General features: G+C 52.4%; 2 protein-coding genes across 3 annotated transcripts; both read right to left on the bottom strand.

The window, feature by feature from the left end:
- Positions 1-575: 575 nt before the first annotated feature.
- Lcat (lecithin-cholesterol acyltransferase) lies at positions 576-3,984 on the bottom strand. The gene is made up of 6 exons (XM_038312436.2): positions 3,796-3,984; positions 2,927-3,083; positions 2,734-2,849; positions 2,541-2,636; positions 2,237-2,461; positions 576-1,165 (listed from the first exon to the last, which is right to left on the bottom strand). The coding sequence occupies exons 1-6, from the start codon at positions 3,947-3,949 to the stop codon at positions 591-593; spliced, it is 1,323 nt and encodes a 440-aa protein (XP_038168364.1). The 5' UTR covers positions 3,950-3,984; the 3' UTR covers positions 576-590.
- A 175-nt stretch (positions 3,985-4,159) lies between these two features.
- Slc12a4 (solute carrier family 12 member 4) lies at positions 4,160-26,560 on the bottom strand. Of its 2 annotated transcripts, XM_038312434.1 has the most exons (24): positions 26,389-26,560; positions 21,249-21,343; positions 19,772-19,903; positions 15,891-16,037; positions 15,738-15,792; positions 14,350-14,480; positions 12,196-12,437; positions 11,842-12,056; positions 11,126-11,290; positions 10,947-11,045; positions 10,626-10,683; positions 10,141-10,315; positions 9,694-9,812; positions 8,137-8,235; positions 7,797-7,916; positions 7,395-7,499; positions 7,013-7,181; positions 6,413-6,608; positions 6,129-6,298; positions 5,916-6,047; positions 5,731-5,838; positions 5,115-5,299; positions 4,851-4,984; positions 4,160-4,738 (listed from the first exon to the last, which is right to left on the bottom strand). In XM_038312434.1, exons 1-24 carry the CDS (start codon positions 26,501-26,503, stop codon positions 4,647-4,649), a joined length of 3,258 nt encoding a protein of 1,085 aa, XP_038168362.1. In that variant the 5' UTR covers positions 26,504-26,560; the 3' UTR covers positions 4,160-4,646. The 2 variants fall into 2 exon arrangements, with proteins under 2 accessions (XP_038168362.1, XP_038168363.1); XM_038312435.1 differs by lacking the exons at positions 19,772-19,903; positions 21,249-21,343; positions 26,389-26,560 and having other exon boundaries at positions 15,738-15,808; positions 15,891-16,001.
- Between the last annotated feature and the right edge of the window lie 178 nt (positions 26,561-26,738).

Raw genomic sequence — 26,738 nt, 5'->3', positions numbered from 1 at the left:
GAGACAGGGTTTCTTATATAGCCCTGACTGTCCTGAAACTCACTTTGTAGACCAGGTTGGCCTCAAACTCAGAAATCTGCCTGTCTCTGTCTCCTTAGTGCTGGGATTAAACATGTGCACCACCACTGCCCAGCTATATTTATTTATTTATTGTTTTTGAGACATGGTCTACGTGGCCCTGGCTATCCTGGAACTATATAGATCAGGCTGGTCTCGAACTCACAGAGATCCGCCTGCCTCCACCTCCCAAGTGCTGGGATTAAAGGCATGTACAACCACCGCCTGGTCCTATTTTAAACTCTTGTATCCAACTAGAATTCAAGTCATATGTCTCTGTGTCCCATTCCAACAGCTGTACCTATATCTGAATATTGGCACAGGTACTGTGAAGGCAGGCAAAGGGCAGGCTTTCTGAGCAGTTCAACCAGGGCAATGAGACGCCATACCTCTCACTGTTCAGTTCAATGGCAGGCTTAGCAAAGCCCATCTCACTGCGTGCTCCTCTGGCTCGGGTGGTACGTGAATCTAAGGATCCTAGTAGTGCCTTCCATTTAACCCACAACTCACAGGACCTATAACAGCAAAGGTCTTTATTCAGGGGGTGGGGGACCTGGGCTGGCAGTGGGGGCCTCAGGAGTACCATGACGGTAGGCACCCAGGAGAATGGCATTGATATGTTCCAGTGTGTTATTGCTGAAGACCATGTTGAGATGTTCGGTCCCATTCATGGGCAGCAGGTGCACAGGCTGTGATTGGCGGCCCTGCCACCGGCCACAGAGCTCAGTGCTTCGTGTGGCAACAGTGTCATCCCCATCCTCATAGAGCGCAGCCACCGGGTCTTTGTAGGGGAAGCTATGGTCATAGATGTAGGTGCCGGGTGTGGGCAGACCCACACCATACAGACAGTACACTTCCACACCAGGTGCAGGGAGGCCCGCCAGTAGGTCACGTGACTGCAGCCACATGTACCATCCTTCTTCAAAATGCAGATCCTCAAAAAAACGCTTGAAGTCTTGGCCTGTGTAGTTGAAGTTTGGGGTGGAAATGAACACGTGGTCTTCAGGCCATACCTGGCGGGCTGGAAACATCCAGGGTGATGTCGTGGTGATGCGCTGTTCCTCTCTCAGCTTGATGCTGGACATGATCGGGATGCCCTGGTTGTCGCCTGTGGATACAGAGCCCGGTGGGACAGGGAGCTGGGCCTGGCTCACAATTTGCCTCTCTGAAGCACTCAACCCTGTCCGGGCTCCGTCCTGACCTTGATTACAAGACCCAGACCAAAGCAGGCCTGGTGTCCGGTCAGGCGCTCAAGCTTGAAGAGGCTATGTTGGTACTTCTGTAAGCCAGAGCTATGGAGCCTCAAACGGTGTGTCAGTTAAAGAGAGTGAGATCTGAGGTGTGTGTGTGTGTGTGTGTGTGTGTGTGTGTGCATGCGTGTGTACTGGCTATTCTTCCTCAGGTCCTGTACGGGGCCTATGCGGCACGGTGGTCACAGGATTGTATTTTTGGAGGATTAGATGGCGTTTGTTTTAGTCAGTGACAGTCTGGTGAGTTACTCACTAGACTGTGAGCTTCCACAGTGAAGGCTGAGCCTTGCTGTGCCCAGTATAAAACGGTACTCAGTGAGTGGTGGCTGTATTAGTGTCGGGTTCCTGGGGAAGCTACTCGAAAACACAGAGCATGAGGTCTGGCCATGCTGTGGCAAATACGTCCTCAATAAAACAGATTCCTGGGCATGGGGCTCCAGGGAGCAAAAAGCAACTGAAAGCCAGAGGACTTGGGGCTACATAGAGCAAATCAGAAGCTGACAGACTACCAGGATTGACTTCTTTTTTATATTTTTTTAGATTTATTTATTTATTATGTATACAGTATTCTCAGTACTCTGCCTGCAGGCCAGAAGAGGGCACCAGATCTCATTACAGATGGTTGTGAGTCACCATGTGGTTGCTGGGAATTGAACTCAGGACCTTTGGAAGAACAGGCAGTGCTCTTAACCACTGAGCCATCTCTCCAGCCCCCTGGGATTGACTTCTATCACCTCCTTATCATCACTAAAGACTCTACAAGGGGACATCCTAATGGTACTGCCTTCAAGGAGCTGGATAGCCGTTATGCCCCACAGACAATTTCTCTGGGCAACACTGTGAGCACAGTTGGAGTGACAGCCAGCTCTGTGATCTGCTTCATCCCTCCCTCACCCCACACAGGACGACAGCGATCAAAAGCTCCTCACCTGAGGCCAGAACCAGCATGGGCTTGACAGAGCCACCCCATGGAGCCCCAAGAGAGATAAAACCGTCAATGAAGCGGTCTTTCCAGGACTGAGGCTGGCGCAGTAAGAAATACAGCACGTGTAGGCAGCCCAGGCTATGCCCAATAAGGAAGACAGGCTTCCCATACGCAGCATGCATCTCCTCTACCAGCCCTGCCAGCTTCTGGTAATAGTCCTCTTGCTGGCCTGGAGACGGATAGACATCAGGGCAGTTAGGGTCTGGGACCACTTGTCATACCCCAGCCCATCACCTGCAAACACTTACTGGGTTCCAAACGCCAGTCATAGGGTGCAGCCCGCACCGTCTCATCCCGTACATACCCATTGTTAACCAGATTCTGGACCAGTGTGTGCATGTAACCTGTGGGGGGGCAGCAACATAGGGGGCTCTGTCCATTACACCGGTAGGCCAGCCTGATGGCCAAGAAGAGCCCCTGCCTTTCCCTGAGCACACACACCTGCTAGCTTGTTGTCATCTAAGTATTCGACAGAGTAGGTCTTGCCAAAGCCGGGGACACGGATCTGTACACCGGGAGCATTGGACACACGCCCAGAGCTGCGATTGTAGACAACCCTGAGGACAATGGGACATTTAGCAGCCAGCAGCCGAAGGGCAATGTGTAGGGGCTGGGTAGGGCACATGGGACATACCTGGTATTATCAATCCAGCAGTCCACCCCAAGGGGTAGAAACATATTGAGATCCAGGAAGATGGTGAAGAAGTCCTCTGTCTTGCGGTAGCACAACCAGTTCACCACATCTGGTTTATCAAGCTTTGCTTCTAGACGATTCCCCAGGCAGCCAGGTACTGTGGGCACCAGCTTTTGTTCTGTCTGGACTTAGCTTCTCTCCACACCCCGAACCCTATCACCAAGAAAGCCCACCCCTCCATCTGCGCACCCTCAAGGTTCTGGTGACACTTATCCTCTCTCTGTCACAGTTCTCACAGTCCCACCAGTTCTGCAAATTCCAGACTACTTTCAGGCAGGGAAGGTGCAGGAACCAAGGCCGCTGCCCTCCGCCCCCACAAAACAAACATCCAGCTTGGCTTCCCATTATTGCCAAAGTCCAAAGAGAGAACAAATAGGTACGGGGGAACGGGGGCTGGGCCTAGAGCAAGGGGCAGGCCTTTCTGGACCTCTGCTGTCCTGTCCTGGACTAGGTGTCTTGTCCTTGGTAAGGCAGAAGCCAAGGAAGCAGTGAGGCTTAACCCAGTATCCAGTGTGTCTGGAGCCGGCCACAGCTTGTGCTGCCCTGACCAAAGCCGTAGGCAAACTGCATCCCATTCGCCGACCACCACCCCATCCCAAACCCCTGAAGACAACCTGGAGACAGAACACTGTGAAAGGAAGGGGTGGCGTCTCTGTAGAACAAACCCTTGACCCTTCCCCGTACCAAGTCTGGCATGAGGGCTAATGGTGGGGGCAGAAGAACCTTGACAGCATCTGCTGCTGTCAGGTGCTAGGACCCAGGGTCCCCAAGGTCTCGTTTGGTGCATCAGGGACCTAGTGGGGGCTTACCTAGGATGACAGGCCTTGTGTGGTTACTGAGTTCAGCCTTGGGCGTGGTGTGCGGGGGGAAGAGCACATTGAGGAGCCAGAAGGGGGCAGCGGGAGGGAGCAGCAGCCCCAAAAGCAGCAGCACCCACTGCCATGGGGAGCCAGGTAGCCCCATTCCAGCCCAGTGCCTACTGCCAGATGAGGCAGTCCTGGGCCGGCCTTATCTAGCCAGGGAATGGGAGGGGCTCCAGGGCCAGTGGGAGGGGCAGAACCACCAATAGGGGTGGCCAGGAAGGGGCACAGCTTAGGGATCTGGCTCTGGGTTTGGGTTCAGTTCAGTCTTTCTTCCCTTGGCGCCACAGGAAAAAGAGCTGGGGCAGCAGGAGGCCCAGAAGTACACAATGTTTTATTGAAAAAAGTCAGGCTCAGCTTGGCCAGCTCCATTCCACTTGGCTTGATGAGGGTCTCTGTCCACAGCAGCCTGAGCCAGGTCTTCCTGCAGGCAGACCCAGCTCAATTTCCCCTCTTATTGTCCCTCCCCTCTTCTCTGATGATGACATCCAAACAATAAATATACAATAAATAACGTTCCTGGGCCAGACTGGGACTTCAAATCCCATATCAACCCTCACCAGTCTTCTCTAGTCAGGATAGGCCTATACTGGGGTATGGGAAGGAAAAGTCCCTATATCCCCCAGGGTCCCACGGGTCCTCGGATCCATTTCAACTGCCAGGTCCAAGCTTGGTTTCCCAGGAGACCTAGCAAAGCTGGTCCAGAGCAAGGCTGGGCAAAGCAGAACTGGCAAGTAGGTGTAGGGGTGGGAACTGTTGTCCTAGACACCCCAACTCGAGGCCACAAGACTCCACTGGCCTCAGGAGTAGATGGTGATGACTTCACGACCACCTCCACGCACCAGCAGCACCCGTTCAAGGCCCTCAGTCAGCACTTCAAGGAACTCCATGTCTGCAAGGTACCAGGTCAAGGAGGCAGCCACAGGACCACTACCTCCCACCCACCCATGGGCACTTCAAGGAGAGGAGAGCACCCCACTGTCAGCCTTTACACAAAAGGATACAGTTCTCATCACCCTCGCTGTTCTTAGGTGGGCCAGGCATGTTCAGCAGGACCAGGCGGGCGTCGTGGGAACGTGTGACAATGACTTCATTGAGCTTCACAGCAGTGTGCATGCGCCTGACATTGGACTGATCCCTGCAGAGAGCAGTTGATCACAGGCTCCCAAGAGCTTCCTAGCGAAGCGGTCTCTGTCCCTGGCCCATCTGCGCAGCTTGCCTGCTCCCACTCTTCCTCCACTCCAGACCTCCACATCGTTTGAACTCACGGCTTGATGTGCACCAGCTCCCGGAAGTTGTCAGGGGCATGGCTGGGGTCCCAGGGCTCAGGCATGTACTTGTCTCTGGTCCACGTCATCTGGATCTTGTCGGTCCCTGCTGCAGACTCGTCCTCCTCATCTGAGTAAAGGCTCTCTAGCCGCAGGGCTGAGTGTCTGTCCTTGACCAGCTGGGCCTGAGGACAGCCAGAGTGTATCCTTGGAAAATGGTCATGCCTGGATGGCCCGGCATGACCACCCTGCCTCTAGGATATGGGCACTGATTGTTCTGGTTCAGGTCGAGCAGGTGAGGGTTTTTGTTTGTTAGTTTAAAGCAAGCTGGCCTCTTGCCTCAGCCTCCTAAGTACTGAAATTACAGCCATAAGCCACCATGCCCTGCTTTTTGTTTGTTTGTTTTTTGAGACAGGGTCCTACTATGTAGCCCTAGGCTGGCCTGGAACTCAAGGGAATCCACCTGTCTTAACCTCCCGAGTGCTGCGGATATGGATATAAGCCATCATGCCTGGTCTAATGAGTCATCCTGATACCTCCACCAGATGACAGTGTCTCCAAAGGTGTGATCTGGCCATGTCCCATGTCCCAAGCCTGAAACAGGGCAGCCATTTACCTCTCGATCCCGCTCGGTTTTGGTCAGCCTCATCTGCCGCAGCATCTGAGACCGCTGCTCCATCATCAGGGTCCGCTCATAGGTATACGCAGAGATGTCACTGTTATGCTGGAGAGAGGGCAAGCTATGAGGACCAGGCTGCAGGATCCTGGATCCTCGGGGCCAGGCCAGGGCAGGCAGCTTACCATCTCTACCACCTCCACTTCAGCTTCCAGGCGGAGGTGATACAAGAAGATGGCTAGATCCTTCTTCATCTGGATGCTGTTGTCATCCATCTGGGCCACGGTGAAAATGCGCATCCGGCACTTCCTCCACACCTGCCGCAATGAAGCTGTTCAACCACACCTGGCTTCCCAAGAGCCCAGCTGCCCTCACCCATGCCCAACCATCTGGCACACCTTATGCTGGCGAAGGAGGAAGGGCAAAAGCATGAGCATGCCTCCGTCATGCACGATCCACCACACGTCAATGTGGCCCTCCAGGTAGCGCTCGTGGTTGCTGGGGTAGAAAGCTATGTTCTTTGGCACCAGCAGGGCCAGGTGGGCAGCTGTGGTACAGCGCACAGTGTCTAGGGAGGAGGGTCACTGCTGACTGCCAGCCTGTGACCCTCTGGTCTCTGCCACCTCACTTTAACCCTGGCCCTTGGTCCCTGGCCCAGCTTAGATGCCAGACCCTCACACACCAATAAAGGTCTTCCAGGCACGTGGGTCCTCACTCTGTCGCCAGCCATAGGGCCAGCCAAGCACCACGGAGTTATGTCTCATGCCGCCCAGGCCGCAAGACTGGATGAGGTGGGCCAGTCCCTCTCGAACCTTGCTGGCCACCACTACCTGGCAGAAGCCTTTAACTTTCTCAATCTCCATCATGTTCTTGATTGTCTGTGGGGAATACAAGAGCATCAAAAGGCAAGGACCACCAATTTCCACCCCAGCTGGGATCCCTAATAGGGGAGACCTTGGAGCAAGCTGCCGCCCACAGGTTCTATTTTCTGAATTGTATGCATTTTATGTGTGTGCTAATGTGACATGTGTATGTGAATGTAAATACAGTGCAAACATACGATATATGGATGTCAAAAGACAACTCTCGGGAGTGGGTCTCATCAGAAACCTTGTAAGGGTTTCAAGGTGGGACAGCTATAATCATTCAAGCTTGAAGACGATGGCAGTGCTGTCCACCTGGTTGACCACCGTGGCCCAGACTGATTCCCTCCCATATATGCCTGCTGTGCCCCAGTCACCACTGACTTGGCTGAGCTGTCTTCCCACCCCCTGGCCATTACCTGCTCAGCAGCCTGGGCCTCACCATAGCTCTCTAAGAAGCTGCCCTGGATGACGGAGCCAACGATTGTCAGGCCTTTCCCAGCCTTGAGCTGGGAGGCAAAGGTGAGAAGGCGGGGGTACTTCACATGGAGGTCTTCGTCCAGCTTCAGCAGCACCAGGAGCTGAGGCCTGCGGTGGTCAGAGGTCGGCAGCCCGAGATGAGGGCCTGGCCTTTCCCAAGAGTCCTCTGCCTTCAGAGAATCTGGACTCCCACAGGTTTGGGAAGCACAAAGGCAAGGACTCAGCAAGCAAGAGGGTACCTCTTATAGACTCTAGGACCTCCCACCCTCGGCATTCCCTAAGAACCCTGAGACGGCCCCGCAAGTCAGGCCATGAACTTACCGCCAGTTCTTGGTATGCGGAGGCCCTTCTTCCAGCCTCAGCAGGGCATAGCGTGCAGCGCTTAGGGACAGGCCTCGAATCCCATCGCCCCACTCCTTCTCAGCCCTGCAGATGCCACCACAAGACACTGAGCCCCAGGTCCCACCCTTCTCCTCTCCCCCTCCCTCTTCTGCATGTTAAGTGAATACTTTACTGTGGTGCTGCACTCCTAGCCTGGACCCATATGTGAATACAGGCTGAAGGAAGGCCAGGCCCCGAGTCACAGCCCCTAACTACAGACCAAAAAGCAAAGCTGGCCCTGACCGCCATCGCCAGCCCAGTACTCAGCCCATTCTAACTGTTTGGGGGCACAGGCAGAGCTGTCCAGGTGACTGCCAGGCTGGCCAGCAGCTGCTCACTCACCCTTGGTACTCGATGTACTTGTAGATCATGCCTGCAATGAGCATGGCGACCAGGGCGTAGTACCAGGAAGAGACAAACATGAGAGCCAGGCACAGACTCATGCCTAGAAAAGACAACGCCCTGGGCAGGCGATGAGAGGCTAAGAATGGGGAATCCTGGCCACAGTCTGTCCCACACTCTGGTAAGGTGAGAAGCAGGCCAAGTGTGCAGAGAATCCCCCTCATAGTATTTCAGGAGCAAAAGCCTGGGAAACTCAGATGTCCTCTGAGACAGGTCTCATGGCTTCCCCAGTAGGGCCAATTATCAAGGGACTTGACCCAGGGATCCAGCAGGCACTCACCAGTGATAGTATTTGAATCGGGGCCGCCAGTTGGGGGTCCTCAGAAGCGTCTGCACAGCACAGGCCAAGTTTACAAACAGGTAACACATCAGGAAGAACCTGCAGGACCAGGAGGCAGCTGGAGCATAGGAGCTTCCTTGGTACATCTAGGCACCTGAAAACAGGCTACACCTGACCCACACAATGGCTCCTATCTCCCAGGTACCCACTCCTATGGCTGGATGCAGATTGCAGTATCGAGAAAACGCCCTCAGAGCCAAGTGGTAGAGGATGGGGAAGTATTCACCAGCAGAGCATGTGAGAAAGGAGCCAAGTCCAGGTAAAATGAGTGGAAGGTTGTAACAGGCCAGTGTCGAGGAATGCGAGGGGACACTCCGTGGGACAGAATGGGGGCTGTCAGGAAAACATGACAAAGACCATGAAATTTTGTTCTGAAGAGACAGGGGCTGCTGTGCTTGCTGTGTGTGGAATTAGGACATGGGCAAGGCAGGCTGTGTGAGCCCTTCTGAAGAGTTAGCTAAGGAAGAGAGGGGACAGGCCGTCAAACGCCATTGGCAGTGATGAAGAGAATGGACAAAGGGAGAGATATCAGGAGGCAGGAACTCCCATGGGGAATTAAGTCCCAACATGGGACTGCCAGCAAGAGTCACATGACAGAGGATGCCCTATTTTCTTTAGCTTAGGCAAGAGAGACACCACTCAAGATGCCTATAGCAAGAATAGCTGAGCAGTAGTGGTGCACGCCTTTAATCCCAGCACTCAGAAGGTAGACACAGGTGGATCTCTGTGAGTTCGAGGCCAACCTAGTCTACAGAGTGAGTTCCAGGACAGGCTCCAAAGCTACACAGAAAAATCCTCTCTCAAAACCAAGAAGAATCAAACAAAACAAAACAAAAATCCAAAACAAACGAACAAACAAAAACAAAGTACATCTTGAGGTATGCACTTCTGTGGGGAGCTGGGAGCACTAGGGTGACAGAAGAACTAGATGTGACCGGTCTGGCTGGGGACAGGGCTGGAGGCTGCTCAGGATGAAGGCAGTCCTGTCAGGTCTGTAAGCCGAGGGTGTGAAGCAAAGCCCCTTTATAACTGAACAAGGACGGACCATCAGCCGTGGAGCAGAACGGGTGAGTATAGAAACCAAACGGCCTCGGAGATCCCTAGGAAGCATGCTGGCCACCACACCCGAAAGGTGCGAGCACACTCAGCTCCTCAGCTCACAGGACACTGAAACAATGATGGGGCAGCAAGGGCTAAAAGTGGGTGTCTACGGCCATTCTGTTCTAGGGCACAGACAGAGTCTGTCGGTCTCTTCACCCTAAAAGTGGGTGTCTGCAGTCATTCTGTTCTAGGGCACAGATAGAGTCTGTTGGTTTCTTCAGCCTCTGTGGATGTACCAGGCTGGCTTCTGGGTAAACAGACCTGCTAGCTCCCCTTAGCCCAGCCCATCTCCCAGTGGCACCCTCGACACCAGGCAGGACCATTGGGAGGTGCTGGGGTCCTTGGCTGATGAAGGAGTTTTCCCCAAGGCTACCCCTTGCCTATCCCCCAGCTCACATGGAAAGAATGGGGGCCACCATGTCCAGGGAGGCGATGAGGATGCCCAGCTCAGCGATGAGTGCCGTCAGGAGGAGTGCCCACGTTGGCTCGCCATTTGCTTTCCCATGGCCAAACACCTGCGGACACCAGAAAAGGAGCTGCTCCTACCACCTCCACTGCCCATATCTGCAGTCCCCAGTCATCCCACTGGTCCCAGCCCCATAGGAGTCACAAGTTTCTCCAACTCTGCTCTGCTCTGGATGAAGCATAGACAGGCCACAGACTCTGGGTCTAATCAACACTGCTAACAGCAAACAGGGTCAGAGAAGCTCTCAGCAGCTTTTTCTGGATGGCTGCCAAGGCCTGGGCCAGTGTAGCTAGCCACACTGCATCTGAATCTGCCCTCCCCTTGCCAGGATGAGGGGCCAAGAGCATCAAGGCTGTGGGACACACAGGAGGGCTTACCCGGAGGAAGGGGATGATGTTATCCTTGGCAATGGCTTGCAATAAACGTGGCGCCCCAGTAAGGCTCTGGAGGCCAGCACCACATGTTGAGAAGAAGGAGCCGACGACAATGACCCAGGGCGAAGGCCAGGCCAAGGTGCCTACCACCAGGTTCCTGCTGACGCCATCACCATACCTGCAGAGGCCAGGCTCAGACCATGCTCCTGATGGGAAGCCCTCCAAGCCCTGGGTGGGGCCTCAGGGAGAAACGCTGAGAGAAAGGACTCTAAATGCCAACCCTGAACTTTGCATCTTTACCCTTTAACTCATCCTGATGGTAACATCACCATCATCTCAGAGGCAAAAGTCATGGAGGGTCCTGACCTCCCTGGTTACACAGATTTTTACTAGAGTCAACTGCCTGAGATGTGTAGGGCCATGGGTGGTGAGGGATGGGTTGGAGTGAGGGCAGAAAAAGCCGAGAGGGAGGGGCACGGCTCACTCACTTGTCCCGGAGCACAACACCCTCAATGCAGGCGCCAAAGAGAATCACGCTGCTGAAGTCTGGGCTGTATTAAGGAAACTAGGTGTCTACCAAATTGTAGTCCCGATTCATTCCCCGCACAGCACCCTAGAGACCTTTCCAGCCATAGCCTTGATCTGCAGACATCAGAAGGTCCCGTGGTGTACACATGCAGTCTCAGTCGTGTGCAAGGAGGTTAAGTACCATGCCTGCGTGAGTGTGGTGTGTCCGCACACACGGCCTGGCAACTTATGTACAAAGAAGTCCCTCCTGACACCTGCCCCATCATGCCATGTAAGGATACACACAAGTGAAGTGGTAACAATGGCCAGGATGGTCCCCACTGGGATAGACTTCTGGGCATCACGGAGGTCCCCGGAGCGGTTTGAGCCAGCCATGATGCCTCCAAAAAACAGACAAGATTCCCTCAGGGAGTCTCTAGAAGTTGGGGTAGGGCTAAGCATGTGGGCATGAAGACCTTACCTGTTACAGAAGGGAAAAAGATGCCAACCAGCACAGTGAAGGATGTGGCAATGTCAGCCACCACATACAGGGATAGGTTCTCCTTCAGGCCAAGGGTGTCTGTAGAAGGCAGCCCATGCTTCTCCACGACCTCACCCTTCTCCAGGTAAGTACTCCAAAGGTTTTCTGTAGAGACAGGAGCATTACCACTATAGCACCACTGATGTCCCCAGGGAAGTCTGGGGCAGCCCAGCAAGATCCTACAGATGCAGGGGAGCTCAGGGAATTCTGGGGACAACCTTAGCACAGTGAAAATGAGTCTTCCATAGGACTGCTTTGGCCAGAGAGGATGCTGTCCTGTTAGAATTATAACAGATAAAGGTGACCAAACCTTCGTCGGCCTGGACCACACTACTGCCTGACTCCCAGACAGAGGCCCTTTATGATTCTTGTGGGAACATCCCCCACTGCATCAGGGGCTGGTAGCCAGGCAAAAGGGAATGCCAGAACTTTACAGGGTTCACTGTGGGCCTGGGACTTTGGCCAAACAGGCTCCGTTCACCCTAAATTCAGCTACAAGGAGCCAGGCTAAAAGGACACCGCTGAGCAGGGAAAGCCGCCAAGCCTGCCCTGCCTGCCTCGATCTGGGCATACAAGGACAGCTCTGTGTTTTGCTTTGCTGCTCAGCCTGAGGACTGGGGGTATGGTGGGCTCAGGAGACCAGAGGGAGGACCCACCCTGGAGCACACCAGCAGCTGCCCCAGGTATGCCAGGGATTTCGGTCACGTTGTTGAGAAGGAAGTAGGGGTCACAGGAGTCAGCAGTAAGGTTGGGGCTATGGCAGAAGAAACTCCACAGCTGGGTGGCCACTGTCTCATTGTCCACCGTCACCGTCTTGGCACAGATGTCAAACTGGTCCCGAGACAGGGTCCTATTGCCCAGCATGCATACCCTGCAGGGAGAGAAGCACTGGCACCTGCTCGGCTGTAGTCCCAGCCCATTCCCACCCAGCAATCTGAGGGATCTACAAAGCATCAAAGGCTTAGAAAGGATGTCAGTGCAATGACTGGACAAATGCCCTAGCTACTTACGGAAACACAGGAGGGTCAAAAATAGACTTGATGCCTCCAGCGTAAATGGAAAGGATGGAGATGATCACACAGGCCAGGAAAAGTGAGGCAAATTTGTTCACATACTTGACACCAACAAACACCACCAGAGTCATAAAAGTCAGGAAAATGGTCCCATACACTCGCATGTTATTCAAGGTGGCACTTGACACGTCGTGAGTGCCCGACGGGTGAAAGATGGCAGCTGGTGGAGCAATGTAGGTCTGCAACAAGAAGACAGAGCTCCAGTTCAAGGCTTCTCTCTGGGGACTGAAACTGTCATTTGGTTTTCTTCTTAAAAGTGTGTCTACAAGAACCCAACTGTAGAAGACCAATGGTGTATGATTCTATGTCTATAAACTGTCCAGAAGAGCAAATCTACACACAGAGAGAACACAGACTAGTGTCTGTTAAGGGATGGGAAGAAGGGAGATTGACTAATTACTAATGAAGTTTCTCTTAGAGTAATGAAGACGTTCTAAACTGATTCTGGCAGTGGTTACATCCCCTGAGCATCCTGAAAACCATGAACTTTGTACATTTTCTTCTTTCTTTTCTTTTTTGACAGTATCTCACTATGTAGCTTTGACTGTTTTGGAACTCACTGTGTAGACCACGCTGCCCCTGAAGCCACAGAGATCCATTGCCTCAACCTCTTGAATACTGGGATTAGAGGTGGCACGTTCACACCCAGCTTATATATATAAGAGATTTTATATATATAATATATTATATAAATATATATATATATATATATATATAGAGAGAGAGAGAGAGAGAGAGAGAGAGAAAGGTTTTGTTATATATGTCTGACTGACTTTAAACTTACAATATCCTGCCTCAGCCTCCTGAGTTCTAATGTTAAAGAAAAAAACACTTAAGCTGGGCGGTGGTGGCACATGCCTTTAATTCCAGCGCTGGGGAGGCAGAAGCAGGCAGATCTCTGTGAGTTCAAGGCCAGCCTGGTCTACAAGAGCTAGTTCCAGGACAGGCTCCAAAGCTACAGAGAAACCCTATCTTGAAAAAACACAAAAAAAAAAGGAAAAAAAGAAAAAGAATTTATTTATCAGGGTGGAGGTCAGAGTAGGATTTGCAGGAGTCGGCTCTTGCCTTCCATCATGTGAGTCCCGAGGACTAAACACTAAGCCATTCACTGGCCCAAGCTGTACACTTTTTGAATGGGTAATGAATTACTTGCCATGCATGTTGTCGTTCAACAAAACCAGTACTGAAAGAAAGGGAAGGCAAGGAGTGGAAGAAAAGGAGATACAGACACAGGTGGATGGAAGGGCCAAAAAGACACGGTTTGAGGAACTAAATAAAGATGGTATCGGATTATACCAATAACCCAGAGAACAAAGTAAACCTCCAGAAGCCCATATAATTACAAGGTTGAATAAACAAATACACTGGGGAAAAGGGACATATTTCCTTACAGATAACATCTCCTCCCAAATAACACAGAAGAAATGTGAGAAACAGGAAATAAAAACTCAGATCTAGACAAAAGGTACTGGCTTCTGGCTGGTAGTACCACACAGTGTCTCTAAACATCTATTCTCTGGATCTCCAAGGTGCCCCCTGTCACCCTGTGACACTCTCCTCATGTCACCGTGCTTCCCCAAGGTTTCTCTCCCATTGGTGTAAACCATGCATTGGTGAGTAGGAGTCTGGGTCTGAGTCAGCACCCATGGGATTCCAGGGCCTCCAGATGGCAATCCATGGCTATTCACTCTGATTTAAGGACAAGGAGAAAATAGATCTAAAGGATCCCAGCAGGCACAGAGTCTGGGGGAGACAGAGCTGTCAGGGCCCACAAAAGTCTAGGAGACAATCTCTCTGTCACCATCAAGATCAGCCTAATCCAACATTTGGCAGACCCCGTGCCATGGCCCAAACAGTGTTCGGATAGGAGAAATATCCAGGCCAAGGTGAAGGCAACCAGGCCTCTTCCCTGCTTGGCCCTAACTAGCACAGGTGTAAAGGGGGAACAGATCTGCACAATTATCCTGCTCCCTTGAGGCCTCCCATCAGAAAACCTCACACCCTGATCAGGGAAGAGGGAAGCACTAACAGCCTCTAGCGTCTAGAGAGACTGTTCACCACTAGGGCTAACCTAGGTTTTGCACAACTCACCAGCAAGATCTCAATGGCCCCTAGGATATACATGGCCGCTGCAAATGTCGTCCCCAGGTAGAAGCACAGGCCCACAGCACCTCCAAATTCTGGTCCCAGCGAACGGGAAATCATGAAATAGGAGCCACCAGCTATGATGGAGAAAGTGTACACAGGTCAAGACTGGCTCTTCAGTGAGGTCTCCCTCACAGGGAACCTGCACAGCCACCCAGAAGAACAAAGGCTGCGTTTCTCTTTAGCAGACCAGGGCAGCACCAGTGTCTTGTCCAGGCCTGCCCCGAGTCTTGGCTTCTGTTAGGGTCTAGCACCCTAGAAGGCGGGCAGTCAACAAAGAGCACAGAGGCAGTGTCCCAACACTGCCATTAAGTCCTCTCTGGTGAAAGTCTAATAACAGGCATCAAAAAATGCAAAAGCGGGGGCTGGAGAGATGGCTCAGAGGTTAAGAGCATTGCCTGCTCTTCCAAAGGTCCTGAGTTCAATTCCCAGCAACCACATGGTGGCTCACAACCATCTGTAGTGGGGTCTGGTGCCCTCTTCTGGCCTGCAGGCATACACACAAACAGAATATTGTATACATAATAAGTAAAATAAATAAATTAAAAAATGCAAAAGCGGTCAGTTTCTTTTATGTTGCAAACCCACCTTCAGGACTCCCCTAAAAGAAGAATCAAGGTGTCTCAGACTGTCATGACAATATAACGGTGGGGGGGAGAGGGAGGCTGATGTAGTGGCATGTGCCTATAATCCCAGCTCTTAGGAGTCAGAAGCAATATCACTTCAAGTTCAGAGCCAGCCTGGTCTACATAGAGAGTTTCTGACCAGCCAAGGCTAGCTACATGGTGAGACTCTGTCTCAAAAGACAAAACAAAACAAACAAACAAACAAACAAAAAAATGCACTGTTGAAAATGAATCCATAAACAGGAGACGATTCCATAAACTGGTTATATCCTAGCATAAAGTAACCTGCTTTCAGGAAAATTTCCAAACTTGGGGAAATGTGAATTGTATACACAGAGAGAGACTAACACTTTGCAAGCACCTAAGACCATGCACTTTCAAAAGCTAGCAGTAATAAACTCAGTCAGCCTGGTGAGGGTATGGGTGCTTCTGATTTTCCATCCCGCTTCCTGACCATTTAAGCTCTCTTATAGTAAACATGCCTTGTTCTTTCCTGGGAGGGCGCACGGCTTTTACATTGACAAAACACAACAGCAGCTTCAAATTCTGTTGAGCAGAAAAGCTCCCAGGGGGCACTGTCTTAGAGGCAAGGATGGGGCCCTACCAGAAAATTCCCTGGGAAGGAGGGGTAATGGTGGACAGCAGGCAGATCTAGGTAGATTCTGAGCCATGTTCCTTACAACGGGCCCACAGGTGGCATTTACTCACCCGGAACCACACCATTGGTGGCAATGGCACTCATGGAGATGGCTGTCAGCAGGGTCTGTAGGAAGGAAGGCCTGGATGAGCAGCTCAGCTGGGTGGGCTCTGGGGAGCAGCACAGCCCGCTCCCAGCCCGGCCCAAGCCCACAAGACACTCACACAGCAGCAGCAGATGAGCACTATGAGGAGGGCCTGCAGCACACCGGCTGTGCCCACCATCCAGGTCAGCCGCAGGAAAAGGATGACCCCGAAGATGTTCTGCAGGCAGGGAAGGTACACTCCCATGAGGGTGCCCATACTGGGTGCCTAAATGGGCAGGAGGGGAGGGGGCACACGGCATCAGAGAGGTCCAGATATGCCACAGGAAGGAGCACCTAGTTGCTCAGCAGCCTCTATGCCTGGGGTCCAGTGGAGCACAGGAGGCAGAGGCAGAGCTAGGCTATTTCTGCAGGCTCTCCCATAGGAAGACAGTTCAGACCTGACTTTTCTTTTTGTTTTGTTTTGTTTTGTTCCTGGTTGACCTGGAACTCTCTATGTAGACCAAGAGAGTCTGGAACTTCTGGTGATCTTTCTGCCTCACTCAGCCTCCTGTGTGCTAGGATTATAGATGTAAACACGATTTCTAGTTTTCCTCCTCTTGGTTTCTACTTTTGGAAACAGGGTCTCACTCTTTGGTCAGGCTAGCCCGGGATTCATTATGTAAACCATGTTGACCTCAGACTTGTGGTGATCCTGTCTCAGCCTCTGGGGTGTTGAGATTACAGGAGTACACTGCCGCACCTGGCTTTCGACTTCTGCTCAACTTTCCGGAAGTGGAGACCACCTGGCAGGCCTCATTATGCAAGCCAAAGCTCAGAATGTTGTTGCTGCCCTCCCTTTCTCTGATCCCCCATCTCCAGCTTAGGTAGACAGAGTTCTGCCTTGCTGGCCTCGAGGCTGCTTGGGCACTAGCCTGCTTTGTACTGGTAATTGGGGACACTGGATGGCGCCTCCCATGCCTGCCAACCTCTGAAAACCAAGTCCAGTGCCATCATTCCTGTTGAAAATCCTCTGCACTGCCCTCTAATGGAGTGTGGGGCATGTGGTCCAGACTCCTCGGCTCTGGCCACTGGACATAGTCCATCACCTCCCCTGTCAGGCCCAGTTTTGAACTACATTCCTCAGGACTATATATCAGTATATCCACGACCATATTTAGTAGACTTGGCTTGTGTGATGGCTATTCTTGGTTGTCGACTTTACAACTGGTATTAACAAAAACACAAATGGCTGGGCACATCTGTGAGAGATTTTCTTTCTTAATTAAATCATCAGAAGTGGGAAGACCCACTTCTAACTCAGATCTCTGTAGTGGGAAGATCCACCTTTATTTAACCTGGGCCACATACATAGCTGGCAGCCTATGTAAGGGCACTGAATAAAGAAGCTTGCTCTCTTTGTCTGCTTGCTCTCACTCTTGCTAGCAAGTCCATTCCTTCACTGGCATTAGAGCCTGCTTCTTCAGGGTTCTGGCATACACTGAAGACCAGCTGAGACATCCAGCCTCGTGAACTGAGCAACTACTGGATTCTTAGACTTTCCGTTGGTAGACAGTCATTGTTGGACTAGCTGGACCGTAGCCTGTAAAGCCAATCTAGTAAATCCCTTTATATACGTGTGTGTGTATTTATTTATATGTATACGTATATTTATATGTATATTTAAATGTGTGTGTATATATACACACATACATGTATGTATATTCATATTCATATATATATATAAGTTCTGTTCCTCTAGAGAACCCTGACCAACACCGTTTGCGTACTGTTCTAACACCACCAGGCCCAACAAGTCCACCCAAAGTGCTCCTGAACCCAGTGAGTGGTGCCTTCTAAGTCCCTTCCTGCTTTGGGAGTCTCACAGACAGAAGTCAGGCTTTCTCAGAGCAAGTGAGAAAGCTCTAACATACAGACCGGCAGTTTCTTGACTCTGGAAGGGCAGGTAAGGGGCTACCCAGAAGGCTGTGACAGAGGTGGTGTGTGCAAAGGCAACACTGATACAACCCAGGGCAGTGGGGCCCTGAGAGCATCCACAGAACCCCAGCAAATCCTCCTCTGCCCTAAAGCTGGGCCTGGGGCCTGAGGATCTTCAAAAGAGCCTGAGTAAGAATGGAAGCTTGCATATGCCATCCTGCACAAGGCTATATGGGTGAGAGATAAACCTTGTTCTGCCTTTCTCGGAGGACATCACCTACAGGATGGTGGTAGTAGCAAGAGCTCCTATTCTTACCCCCAGCCTAGGCTGAGTCACTCTAAAGGGCAGTGTGGGAAAGGGCCGGGCAGGAAATGCTTTTTGCATCCCTAAATAACCCCTGGCAGTCTCAGAAGGTCACTGGGTTAGAGCAGAAGTGGCTGCCAGAGAGAAGAGGCTGACTTTCAGTTCTGGCATGGTCTGGTTGGAGGCCCACCCTCCCTGATTCAAGCCTTCTTTTCTGAGGCCCATGGCTCCCTAGCTCCTATTAGATTTAGCCAGAGTCCTCGCTCCATGGATCAGCTGTGGGGCTAGGACTGTTAGCTACCTTCTTACATCATTATTATACAAGGATCAGGTAAACTGGGTGGCTGAGCATCTTCACAGGCTCCTAATTAAGCCCAGGACCAAAGCCCCTTACAAACTCAGGTTTCTCCCCCACAGGCCTTTCTTGGTTTTTTATTCCCAGTCACCAGCTCCCAGGTATTGCCCAAGGATTCTACTAGCACCAAGCAATACTCTTTGGAAGTTGAGACCGCTCCTATGTAGGGCTGGGTAGGGATGAATAGAGACAGGCAGAATTCTCGCTATCTTTTTTGTTTGTTTGCTTGTTTTTCAAGACAGGGTTTGTCTGTGTAGCCCTGGACTTCCTGGAATTCACTCTGTAGACTAGGCTGGCCTTGGACTCAGACCCGGGGTGCCGGGACTAAGGGCACATGCCATCACCGCCTGGCTGAATTTTTGCTGTCTTAGTTCAGAACATGCCAACAAAATCACAAGCAGCAAAACAAGGTGGAGTCACGTCTAGACCACCTCAAGATACCAGCTGCACTCTCTGAAGAGGGGGCTGACTTGCATAAGCAGAAGATAAAGGACACACTGGCTTGGCTAACTTTCCTGGACCCCCCTCAGCAATGCCCACATCTCCATAAGCAGGTCTGAAGCCAGTAATCTGGTTTATTTCAACCAGGAATTACTTTGGCTTGTGTTTACTGCCAACGAGAATGCGGTAGCGGGCTCAGACAGACCCCCATTCCTTCTAAGCACAGCTGCTTGCCCAGACAGCTCTGGGAAGGCCAAGGAGCAGCCAATCTGCCTGCGTTAGCTCCTCTGGGAATGCCGAGGTGCAGCCAATCTGCCTGCATTAGCCCCTTTAAAATCACCAGGACTCTAGGACTCTAGGTGTGTAACACCAAATCCAACTTCCGTCTCAAAGATTTTTTTTTGTGTGTGTGAAAATAATATTCTAGATCCTGAGTTCGCTCTTCGATCTGCCTGCCTCTGCCTCCTGATATTTTTTTTTTTTTTTTTTTTTTTTTTTTTGGTTTTTTCGAGACAGGGTTTCTCTGTAGCTTTGGAGCCTGTCCTGGAACTAGCTCTTGTAGACCAGGCTGGTCTCGAACTCACAGAGATCCGTCTGCCTCTGCCTCCTGAGTGCTGGGATTAAAGGCGTGCGCCACCACCGCCCGGCTGCCTCCTGATATTAAAGGCGTGCACTACTACGGCCTGGCCAACCTGGGTCCACTCTGAAAACTGTGTCTCATCTGCCGACAGTTAGGAACAAGGAGCTATTGCTCCTCCTGTTGCTTTTGAGGTTCCTTTGGCCCTCTGCTCCCAGGAGCTCCTCCTCAGCTCTTAGCCTTTGAAGTCTCCTTCAGCTTACGGCACTCAGTTCTCCCCTCCATGCCCACCGCCCACTGGTCCAGGTATGCTCAACACCCCAGAGGGGAGCATCTATTTTCAGCATCGAATTTCACGGCACTCTGGATCCCCAGATGTGGCCCTTCTGCTGACACTGACTTGCTCACCTTGACAGCTCTCCGACGGGCACCTTCCCCACTCTCGGCTTCCTCATGTTCCTTGGCTCCTTGGGTGAGGTTGGTGTAGCTGACAAGCTTGCCCAGGAGAGATGACACCTTTGGGCGTATGTCCAGTTCCTCCTATAAACAGAGCCACGGGGCAAGATGGCAATGGGCCAGGCCAGGCCAGTGTCAGGCTACCTGTGTGTAGCCAGCAGCCTGGCTGCTGGCCCAGTGCCAAGCCCTGAGGCAGGCCTGGACTTGATCCCAGCTCTTGCCTGGGGAAGCCCAAGCCAGCTAGCTGGGCAGGTGTGGGCACCACACCCCAGAAGGCAGCACTCAAAGGCCCAGCGGCTGCTTCTCTGCCCCACCTTGGCTGTAATCACTGCCAGCTCATTTGTGAAAATCACCCGCCTCAGGGAAGAAGGAGAGCAGGCCCTGCTGGCAGACAGACAGACTGTACACTTCATCCTGCCTGCTGGGCCACTTTGAAGCTATGGCTGGGTCTCTGGGATTCACATCTATCTTAACACACACATGTGCGCACATGTGCATGCTCACGCGCACACACACACACACACACACCACCCAGGTTACATCCGGAAAACCGAGAAAGTCAAAAGAGGGATAAAAGGATATCTGGAACAACTGTAATCTATTAGTTGTCTGAACCCTGGCCTGTCTGGTGTTCTCAGACCCTAGTCTATGAAAAACATACCTCAATCTTCAAGGGAGGATGTTTGTTGTTCACCTCTCCCCTTCTCTTCAGGTGGGGACAGATCACAGGACTTCTAGCACTGAAGGGGTCTAAGCTTTCCCTGCCACTGTGGTCTTAGCACTGTGACTTTACCACCTGTTGTGATGCTCCCTGCCACCTTTCTGACCCTGTAACACGGGGAGTCTGGCTGGGAGTGATGAGAGACACGATGGGGGTTCTTTGGATGTGTAGAGACCGAGAAGCCTACATTTCTTGGCTGTGAGGCAGATTAATGTACAGGCTCAGGGTTTAGGAATCTGAACCACGTCTTAAGTCCAGATCTTATTTCTCAGCTTGGGTCTGCAGAGAAAAAAATCCCGCTGAAAGGCAGAAATGTGGGAACCTTTCCAGAGAAGTGTGCACCAGAGCTACAGCTACGGAGGGCAGAGCGAGCGAGGAGGAAGAACAGGCCTCTGTAACCAGAGGGGAAAGGGGCCGGAAGAGCCAGTTAGAAATGAAAAGAAAGATTCTATCCACAGCAGACAGCAGAGCCATGGGCTGAGAAAGCCCGGGGCATGGAGGGGGAAGAAAGTGTGAGGAAGTAGTTGCCTTGGTGAGGGGCACAAGGAAGGCAAAGGTGAACAGCCCTGGAGATGGCAACGGAGGAGGTAGGGTTGCGAGGGTCTCACAGGGGCCAAGAGAACCACAGCCTGGCTGAGCTGAGCAGTCTGGAGAAGCCCCTGCCAATCGCCCACCTGTCCACCGCACCTGAATGGCTCCCCCAGATACCTCAAACAGTGCCAGGTTCCTGTCATAGTAGTCACTTCCTCTGGAAGCTTCCAAAGGGCAAAGGAAAGGGCTGTTCTCTCTGTGGTTACTCTGTCCTGTGGAGAGAGAGGGAAAGTGAGTTGCTGCCTCCCTGGGTCCCAGCCTATTCCCCACCCCAGACAGCCACAACCCACAAAACAGCGCTGCACATCTTAGCCAGGAGGCTAAGTCACAAATACACCATCTCTCTAAAACACTTTTGGAAGCCACAGCTTTTAAGAAACCCTGACACACACACACACACACACACACACACGAAAGAAAAAAATGAAAAAGAAAAAAAGAAAAGGATGGGTGGAGGTGGCGCACGCCTTTAATCCCAGAACTCAGGGAGTAGAGGCAGGCGGATCTCTGAGTTCGAGGCCAGCCTGGTCTACAAGAGCTAGTTCCAGGACAGGCCCCAAAGCTACAGGGAAACCCAGTCTCAAAAAGAACCAAAAAAAGAAAGGAAAAGAAAGAGATGTTGAGCCTCCATTTCCTCATCATACACTTGTCAGCCTTCTTGAAAGACCATAAAGAAGGCACCAGGAGTCAAATCTCAGGGCATCATTCTCTGTAGAAGAAGAGTCCACATTTCCACACTAGCGCCAAGTGTACGTGAAGGGCGGGGCCTGCTGAGGAGACGGGGGCCTGTCCGGAACCAACACTGAGACCCCACCTTCCTTCTTCCCACAGATCTGTAGCACCTAGAGTGCCAGACACCAATCTGCCCTCTAGGAGGATGAAACCACACAGAGTGCCTTTCGCTGCCATGGCTCCACTAGGGGCCAGCTAGCTACCCCAACATGCACCGCGTGAGGTGTCCCGGAGGGTAGCCCAGAGCATGCTGGGAGACGGGGCCACTCTCACACGGTACACAAGGAGCCAGAAACAGCCACTGGGAAAGCCAGATGAATCTTGGATTGAGCAGAAGCTATGTAGGAGCATGAACTGCAGTGGGGGCGGGGGTGTCATCCGTCGGCCAGATCCAAAAGGAATCCCTGAGTTTAGGAGTCCGAGGGTTCCGGTTTGCTCCAGGACAGATTAAAAAGCCTACTGCAGGCTCCACTCTCTTCTCAGGCTGGTGAAAATGTGCCTCATCAACCAGAAAACCTCCCAGTAAGGAGGGAGTCTGCGCGAATTCATTTTCTGTTATGTGTCGGGATGAACCCACAAACTCATGGAGCACTATGGCGAATGCTGCACCAAGGGGCCACAACCACATTCTCCAGCCCCTCCTCCTCTGAGGCTGGGTCTCACTGTAGCCCAGGCTGGCCTCAAGCTGGTGCCAATCCTCTTGCCACAGCTTCTTAAGTATTTAGGATTAAATATGTAAGCACCATGCCCAGCTCTCACACCCTTTCTTTTCTGTATATGTGTTGTGTGTGTGTAAGTGTGCAAACATGTCTACGTAGTATGGAGACCAATGTCAACATCAGGTGTATTCCTTTCTCACTCGCCATCTTATTTTTTGAGACAGGGTCTCTCACTAAACCAGCTAGACTGGCCAATCAGCAAGCTCCAGGGATCCTCCTGGCTCTGTCTCCCCAGTGCCAGGACCACAGAAGGTGCATGTGCCTGGCTTTGTACACCTGGTTCTCTGCCCACATTTGGTGATGATGTAGACCAATGGCAACGTAGGTCAATGCCAAAGCAGCAGTCATTTCAACCCACCAAGTAGTGTTAAAGCCTGGTGGGGTTAGGTAGTTCCCCAGCCACTCTGTGGCGTTTGTGACTTCCGTGCTCATTCAGGAAGGAGAAGGAATCATGAGGGAAAAAAAAATGTCAAAATTCAGCCACGGTTGCCATTTCCATCGACAACTCTTCAATGAGAAGCTCTGACAACAGAAACAACCACCACCACAACGAAATAGAACAACACAACAGAAATGAGAACAGCAGCTCATCTTCCTTTCTTCCTGCCTTGCCCACTAGAAATTTCCATAAATTTATCCCTCAGATGCGGCCCTCTCCCCCTGGAGCCTTGCAGGGAGCACTTTCATTGCGTATTTCAGATCCCTTTGTGGAATGAGGCTGGAAATAAATGTCAATGATTCTCAGGGCACACACTGCTGGCTGGCCTACCTCAACTGTTTCGAAGAACAATGGACGATTATTTAGAAACTGTAGATCGGTGGTTCTCAACTTCCTAATGCTGCAATCCTTTAATACAGTTCCTCATGGTGTGGTGACCCCCAACCAGAAAATTCTTTTTGCTGCCACTTCATAACTGCAGTTCTGCTACTGTTCTGAACCATAATGTGAGTATCTGTGTTTTCCCATGGTCTCAAGTGACCCCTGTGAAAGGGTCGTGTGATCCACAGGTGGAGAATCATCGCTGTAGACCTAGGCATGGTGGCACAAATCTGTAATCGTTGACCCTGTGAGGTGGTTGTGGGGGGGGGGGGCGTGAGTTCAAGGTCAATCCGGGCTACATAGTGGTTTCCAGGGCAGCTTGGGCCACAGAGTGAAAACAAACAAAACAGCCAAGGGACTAGGAACGTAGCTCAGTGGTAGAGTGCTTGCCTATTACGCTCAGAGCCCTGGGTTCGATCCCCATTACCTCATGAAACTTGTGTTAAAAAAAAAAACCAAAGGAAAAAATTCTACAAACTGCTGGGCAAGTACACACTAGTGACCCCTCTATGACCCAGCTGATCCCTTGTCCCTACAACCATCACTCGCAGATGGCTTGGACGTTCTAGAGGCCGTCTCTATCACCTGACCTTCTGGTGTGTGTCATTTACCCTCTTCCAGGGACAAGACAAGGCATGGCTGTGTGGTGAAGAGGGCCAGATGAGCTGTGGGTTCCCTTTTCACGCTTTAGATCCCAGGCCATTTAGGGGGCACTCTGGGATAGAGTAAGATACCTCAGCATAGAAATGACCTCTGGGATATGTAGTTTGGCTACTGTGTGCATACTCCAGCCTCTGGGTGTTCGGAGGGCCAGCAATCTGGCTTGAATTCCTGCCCCTTGCCCTGTGTGACCAAGGCAAACTGCTTACCCTCTCCGTACCCCTATCATTGTCTGTGAAGTAGAGGCAGGAACTCCTTCTTCCAACTTCCCTGATGCATCAGAAAAGGTTCTGTCTGGTCTCAGATACAGGCAGGCACTCCTTAGATTCCACAAATCCTTATTTAAGGATCCCTCCCATATGATATGAGAGGGTCTAAACAGTGCCTCAGATCTGTACTCCCCTAAACTTCAAGCTACCCGCCCTGGCCTCAGCTATTCCAAAAATTCCAAGGCAGGTTTAGGCATGCCTGCCTGCCAGGCTCAAGTTTTCAAACATTACCTGAGCCCCTCAGAGAACCAGACACAACCCAGGCCCGGGGCGTCCTGTGAAGCACACAGGTGTGTTCCTACCAGCAATTGTAAAAGTCCCAATGGTAGGGAATGACCTGGGTGACATTGTTGGTCCCTACATACATAGCATCTACCTACAATGCCCTTCCTTGACCTTCCGACTCCTGCCACAGGCCACCTAGATGAGTTGGCCTACTTTGGCCCATCAGAGTAGAGGCGTGTGCTTGAAGTTGAGGGGTTTCAGGAGAGCTGGGCCTAAGTTCTGTACTCTGTCCCTTAGCTATAGCGGTTAAGAAGAAGTAAAATCACTCACCGGGGTGCAGGGTATCCCCCATGCTGCAAACACAGCCACAGTCTGGATGAAAAGGAATAAGAGGAGGAGAAGAAGGGGGTGGGGTGGGAGGAGGTGGCCTACCTTGAAGGGACCTGGCTGGACACAGCCAGCAGCCAGCATAGCTCCAGGTTACTCGGGTCACCCTGTGAAGGACCAAGGTGGGGCCAAGGCTTAGCACTGCCCACTGGTCCAGGCTAATGATGTGGCTCAGCACATCATCTGGGGACAAACATCCTTCCAGGCCTAGCGGAGGAGGGAAACTGTTCTGACTCGTTGGACCAGGATAGAGGCAGTCAGGGACATTGGGCCTACGGTTACTTACACACAGCTGTGAAGTCTGACAGATCTCCATGACCTCTAGCAGCCCAAGCCACTGGTCTGTACCACCTCTACACATGGCAGACAGGTGACACTGCCATTATTCACATCAGACACAGGCTGATGTCACCATTACGATAGCCTCTGATAATATCACCCTACCCGTTTCTGTGACTGTCAGTCCCAGACATCACAGACATTTTTTTATCTCAATCATAGCAGCACGCTCCTCACTGGCAGCCTTGCTGGAAACAGTAGCCATGAAGATGTCCTGACCTGACCCTGCCCTCACCCTGCGATACTCTGCCACACACATGTATTTGCACATGCCTACACAGCTCCACAGACACATATTCCCAGGGATGGTCACATTCCAAGTGTGTGCCAGAACTGGCCTTGAGGATCCTTTGGGGGTGGAAGATGGAGGAAGGGACACCGCAAGAGGGGAAGGGCTCGCCTCCATGCCCAGCCCTGGGTTAAGGCACCGCACTTTCACATCCGGGTTTGAATCCTACTGGGAACCAGTTACATAACTCTTCACCACCTCTCTTCACTTCTTCCTAAGTGCGAGTAACAGAACCTGTCCCATGGGGGAGGCTGGAGGATTAAAACGAGTTGCTTCATGTACAGTGCCTAGACAAGCTTGGCCCCGTGTAACTACTCCCTAGAAGCCTGATGTACCGACAGATCTACACCCAGGCCGACAGAGGCCCTTCAAGGAGCACACCCTTCGCTCCTATCCGGCCAGAGCGCAGGGGTGGGGAGAGGACAAGAGAGGGGCGGTGAGTCACAGGGGAAGAAAGGATAACTCTCAAGAGGATGGGGGCGATTCACAGAAAGCGAGGAAGCTGCAATCCAGGCTTCCGTTGAGCCTGGTCCGGGCCCGGGACGCACGTTCGGCACCATCCTGAGCGAGGCAGCCTGCTGGCCGGCCTCCCCAGGCGGCCACGTCTGCAGCCCCCGCCCGCGGCTCTCGGGGGAGGAGCTGGGGGGTACGGGCGGGTGGAGGATGACCTGGCCCGGGAGTCCCGGACTCGTCGGTCTGAGCGCTCGTGGAGCAAGAAAAGTGGAGTCCCGCATGGACGTGCTCACGCGCAGTCCGGCGGCGCGAGCGGGTCCGTGTAGACGCCCCCCGTCCCGGCCCCGGCCGGGCGCACCCTCACCATCCGAATCTTCCCGCTCGGCGCGCTCCCCGTAGTCCACCCAACTGAGCCCCTCGAGGTTGTCATAGTCGCCGCGTCGCGGCCCGTCCACCGGCACCACGGTGAAGTGAGGCATCGCAGCGCGCGTTCGGGCCGCTGTCCCGGCCTCCAGCCCGCTGTCCCCGCCGCCCTGGGCCGCCCCGCCCCGCCCGCTCGCATTCCACCCCGCTGCGCTCACTTCCTCCACCCGCCCCCCGGGCCGCCCCTCGGGGGCGGGGAGCAGGAGGGGCTCGGGACGGCTCCTCCCCGAGGGGGGGGGAGACAGGGTGGTGAGAGGACCCCAAGAACTGAGTACTCAGGCTGCTGGAGGG

Source organism: Arvicola amphibius, chromosome 15 (assembly GCF_903992535.2).
Source record: "Arvicola amphibius chromosome 15, mArvAmp1.2, whole genome shotgun sequence".
Taxonomy (NCBI): domain Eukaryota; kingdom Metazoa; phylum Chordata; class Mammalia; order Rodentia; family Cricetidae; genus Arvicola; species Arvicola amphibius.
The sequence above is the reverse complement of the archived record's forward strand: the minus strand, read 5'-3'. Positions and strand labels throughout refer to the sequence as shown.

Excerpts from the sequence above, each read along its gene's own strand:
- Lcat (XM_038312436.2), bottom strand. The coding sequence starts at position 3,949 with ATGGGGCTACCTGGCTCCCCATGGCAGTGGGTGCTGCTGCTTTTGGGG. Across the intron at positions 2,637-2,733 it reads AGATGACAACAAGCTAGCAG|GTTACATGCACACACTGGTC; the intron begins GTGTGTGTGCTC and ends GCCCCCCCACAG. Across the intron at positions 1,166-2,236 it reads CATGCTGGTTCTGGCCTCAG|GCGACAACCAGGGCATCCCG; the intron begins GTGAGGAGCTTT and ends CTGTATCCACAG.
- Slc12a4 (XM_038312434.1), bottom strand. The coding sequence starts at position 26,503 with ATGCCTCACTTCACCGTGGTGCCGGTGGACGGGCCGCGACGCGGCGAC. Across the intron at positions 21,344-26,388 it reads CGAGCGGGAAGATTCGGATG|GACAGAGTAACCACAGAGAG; the intron begins GTGAGGGTGCGC and ends CTCTCTCCACAG. Across the intron at positions 6,048-6,128 it reads TCCTCCTTCGCCAGCATAAG|GTGTGGAGGAAGTGCCGGAT; the intron begins GTGTGCCAGATG and ends TCATTGCGGCAG.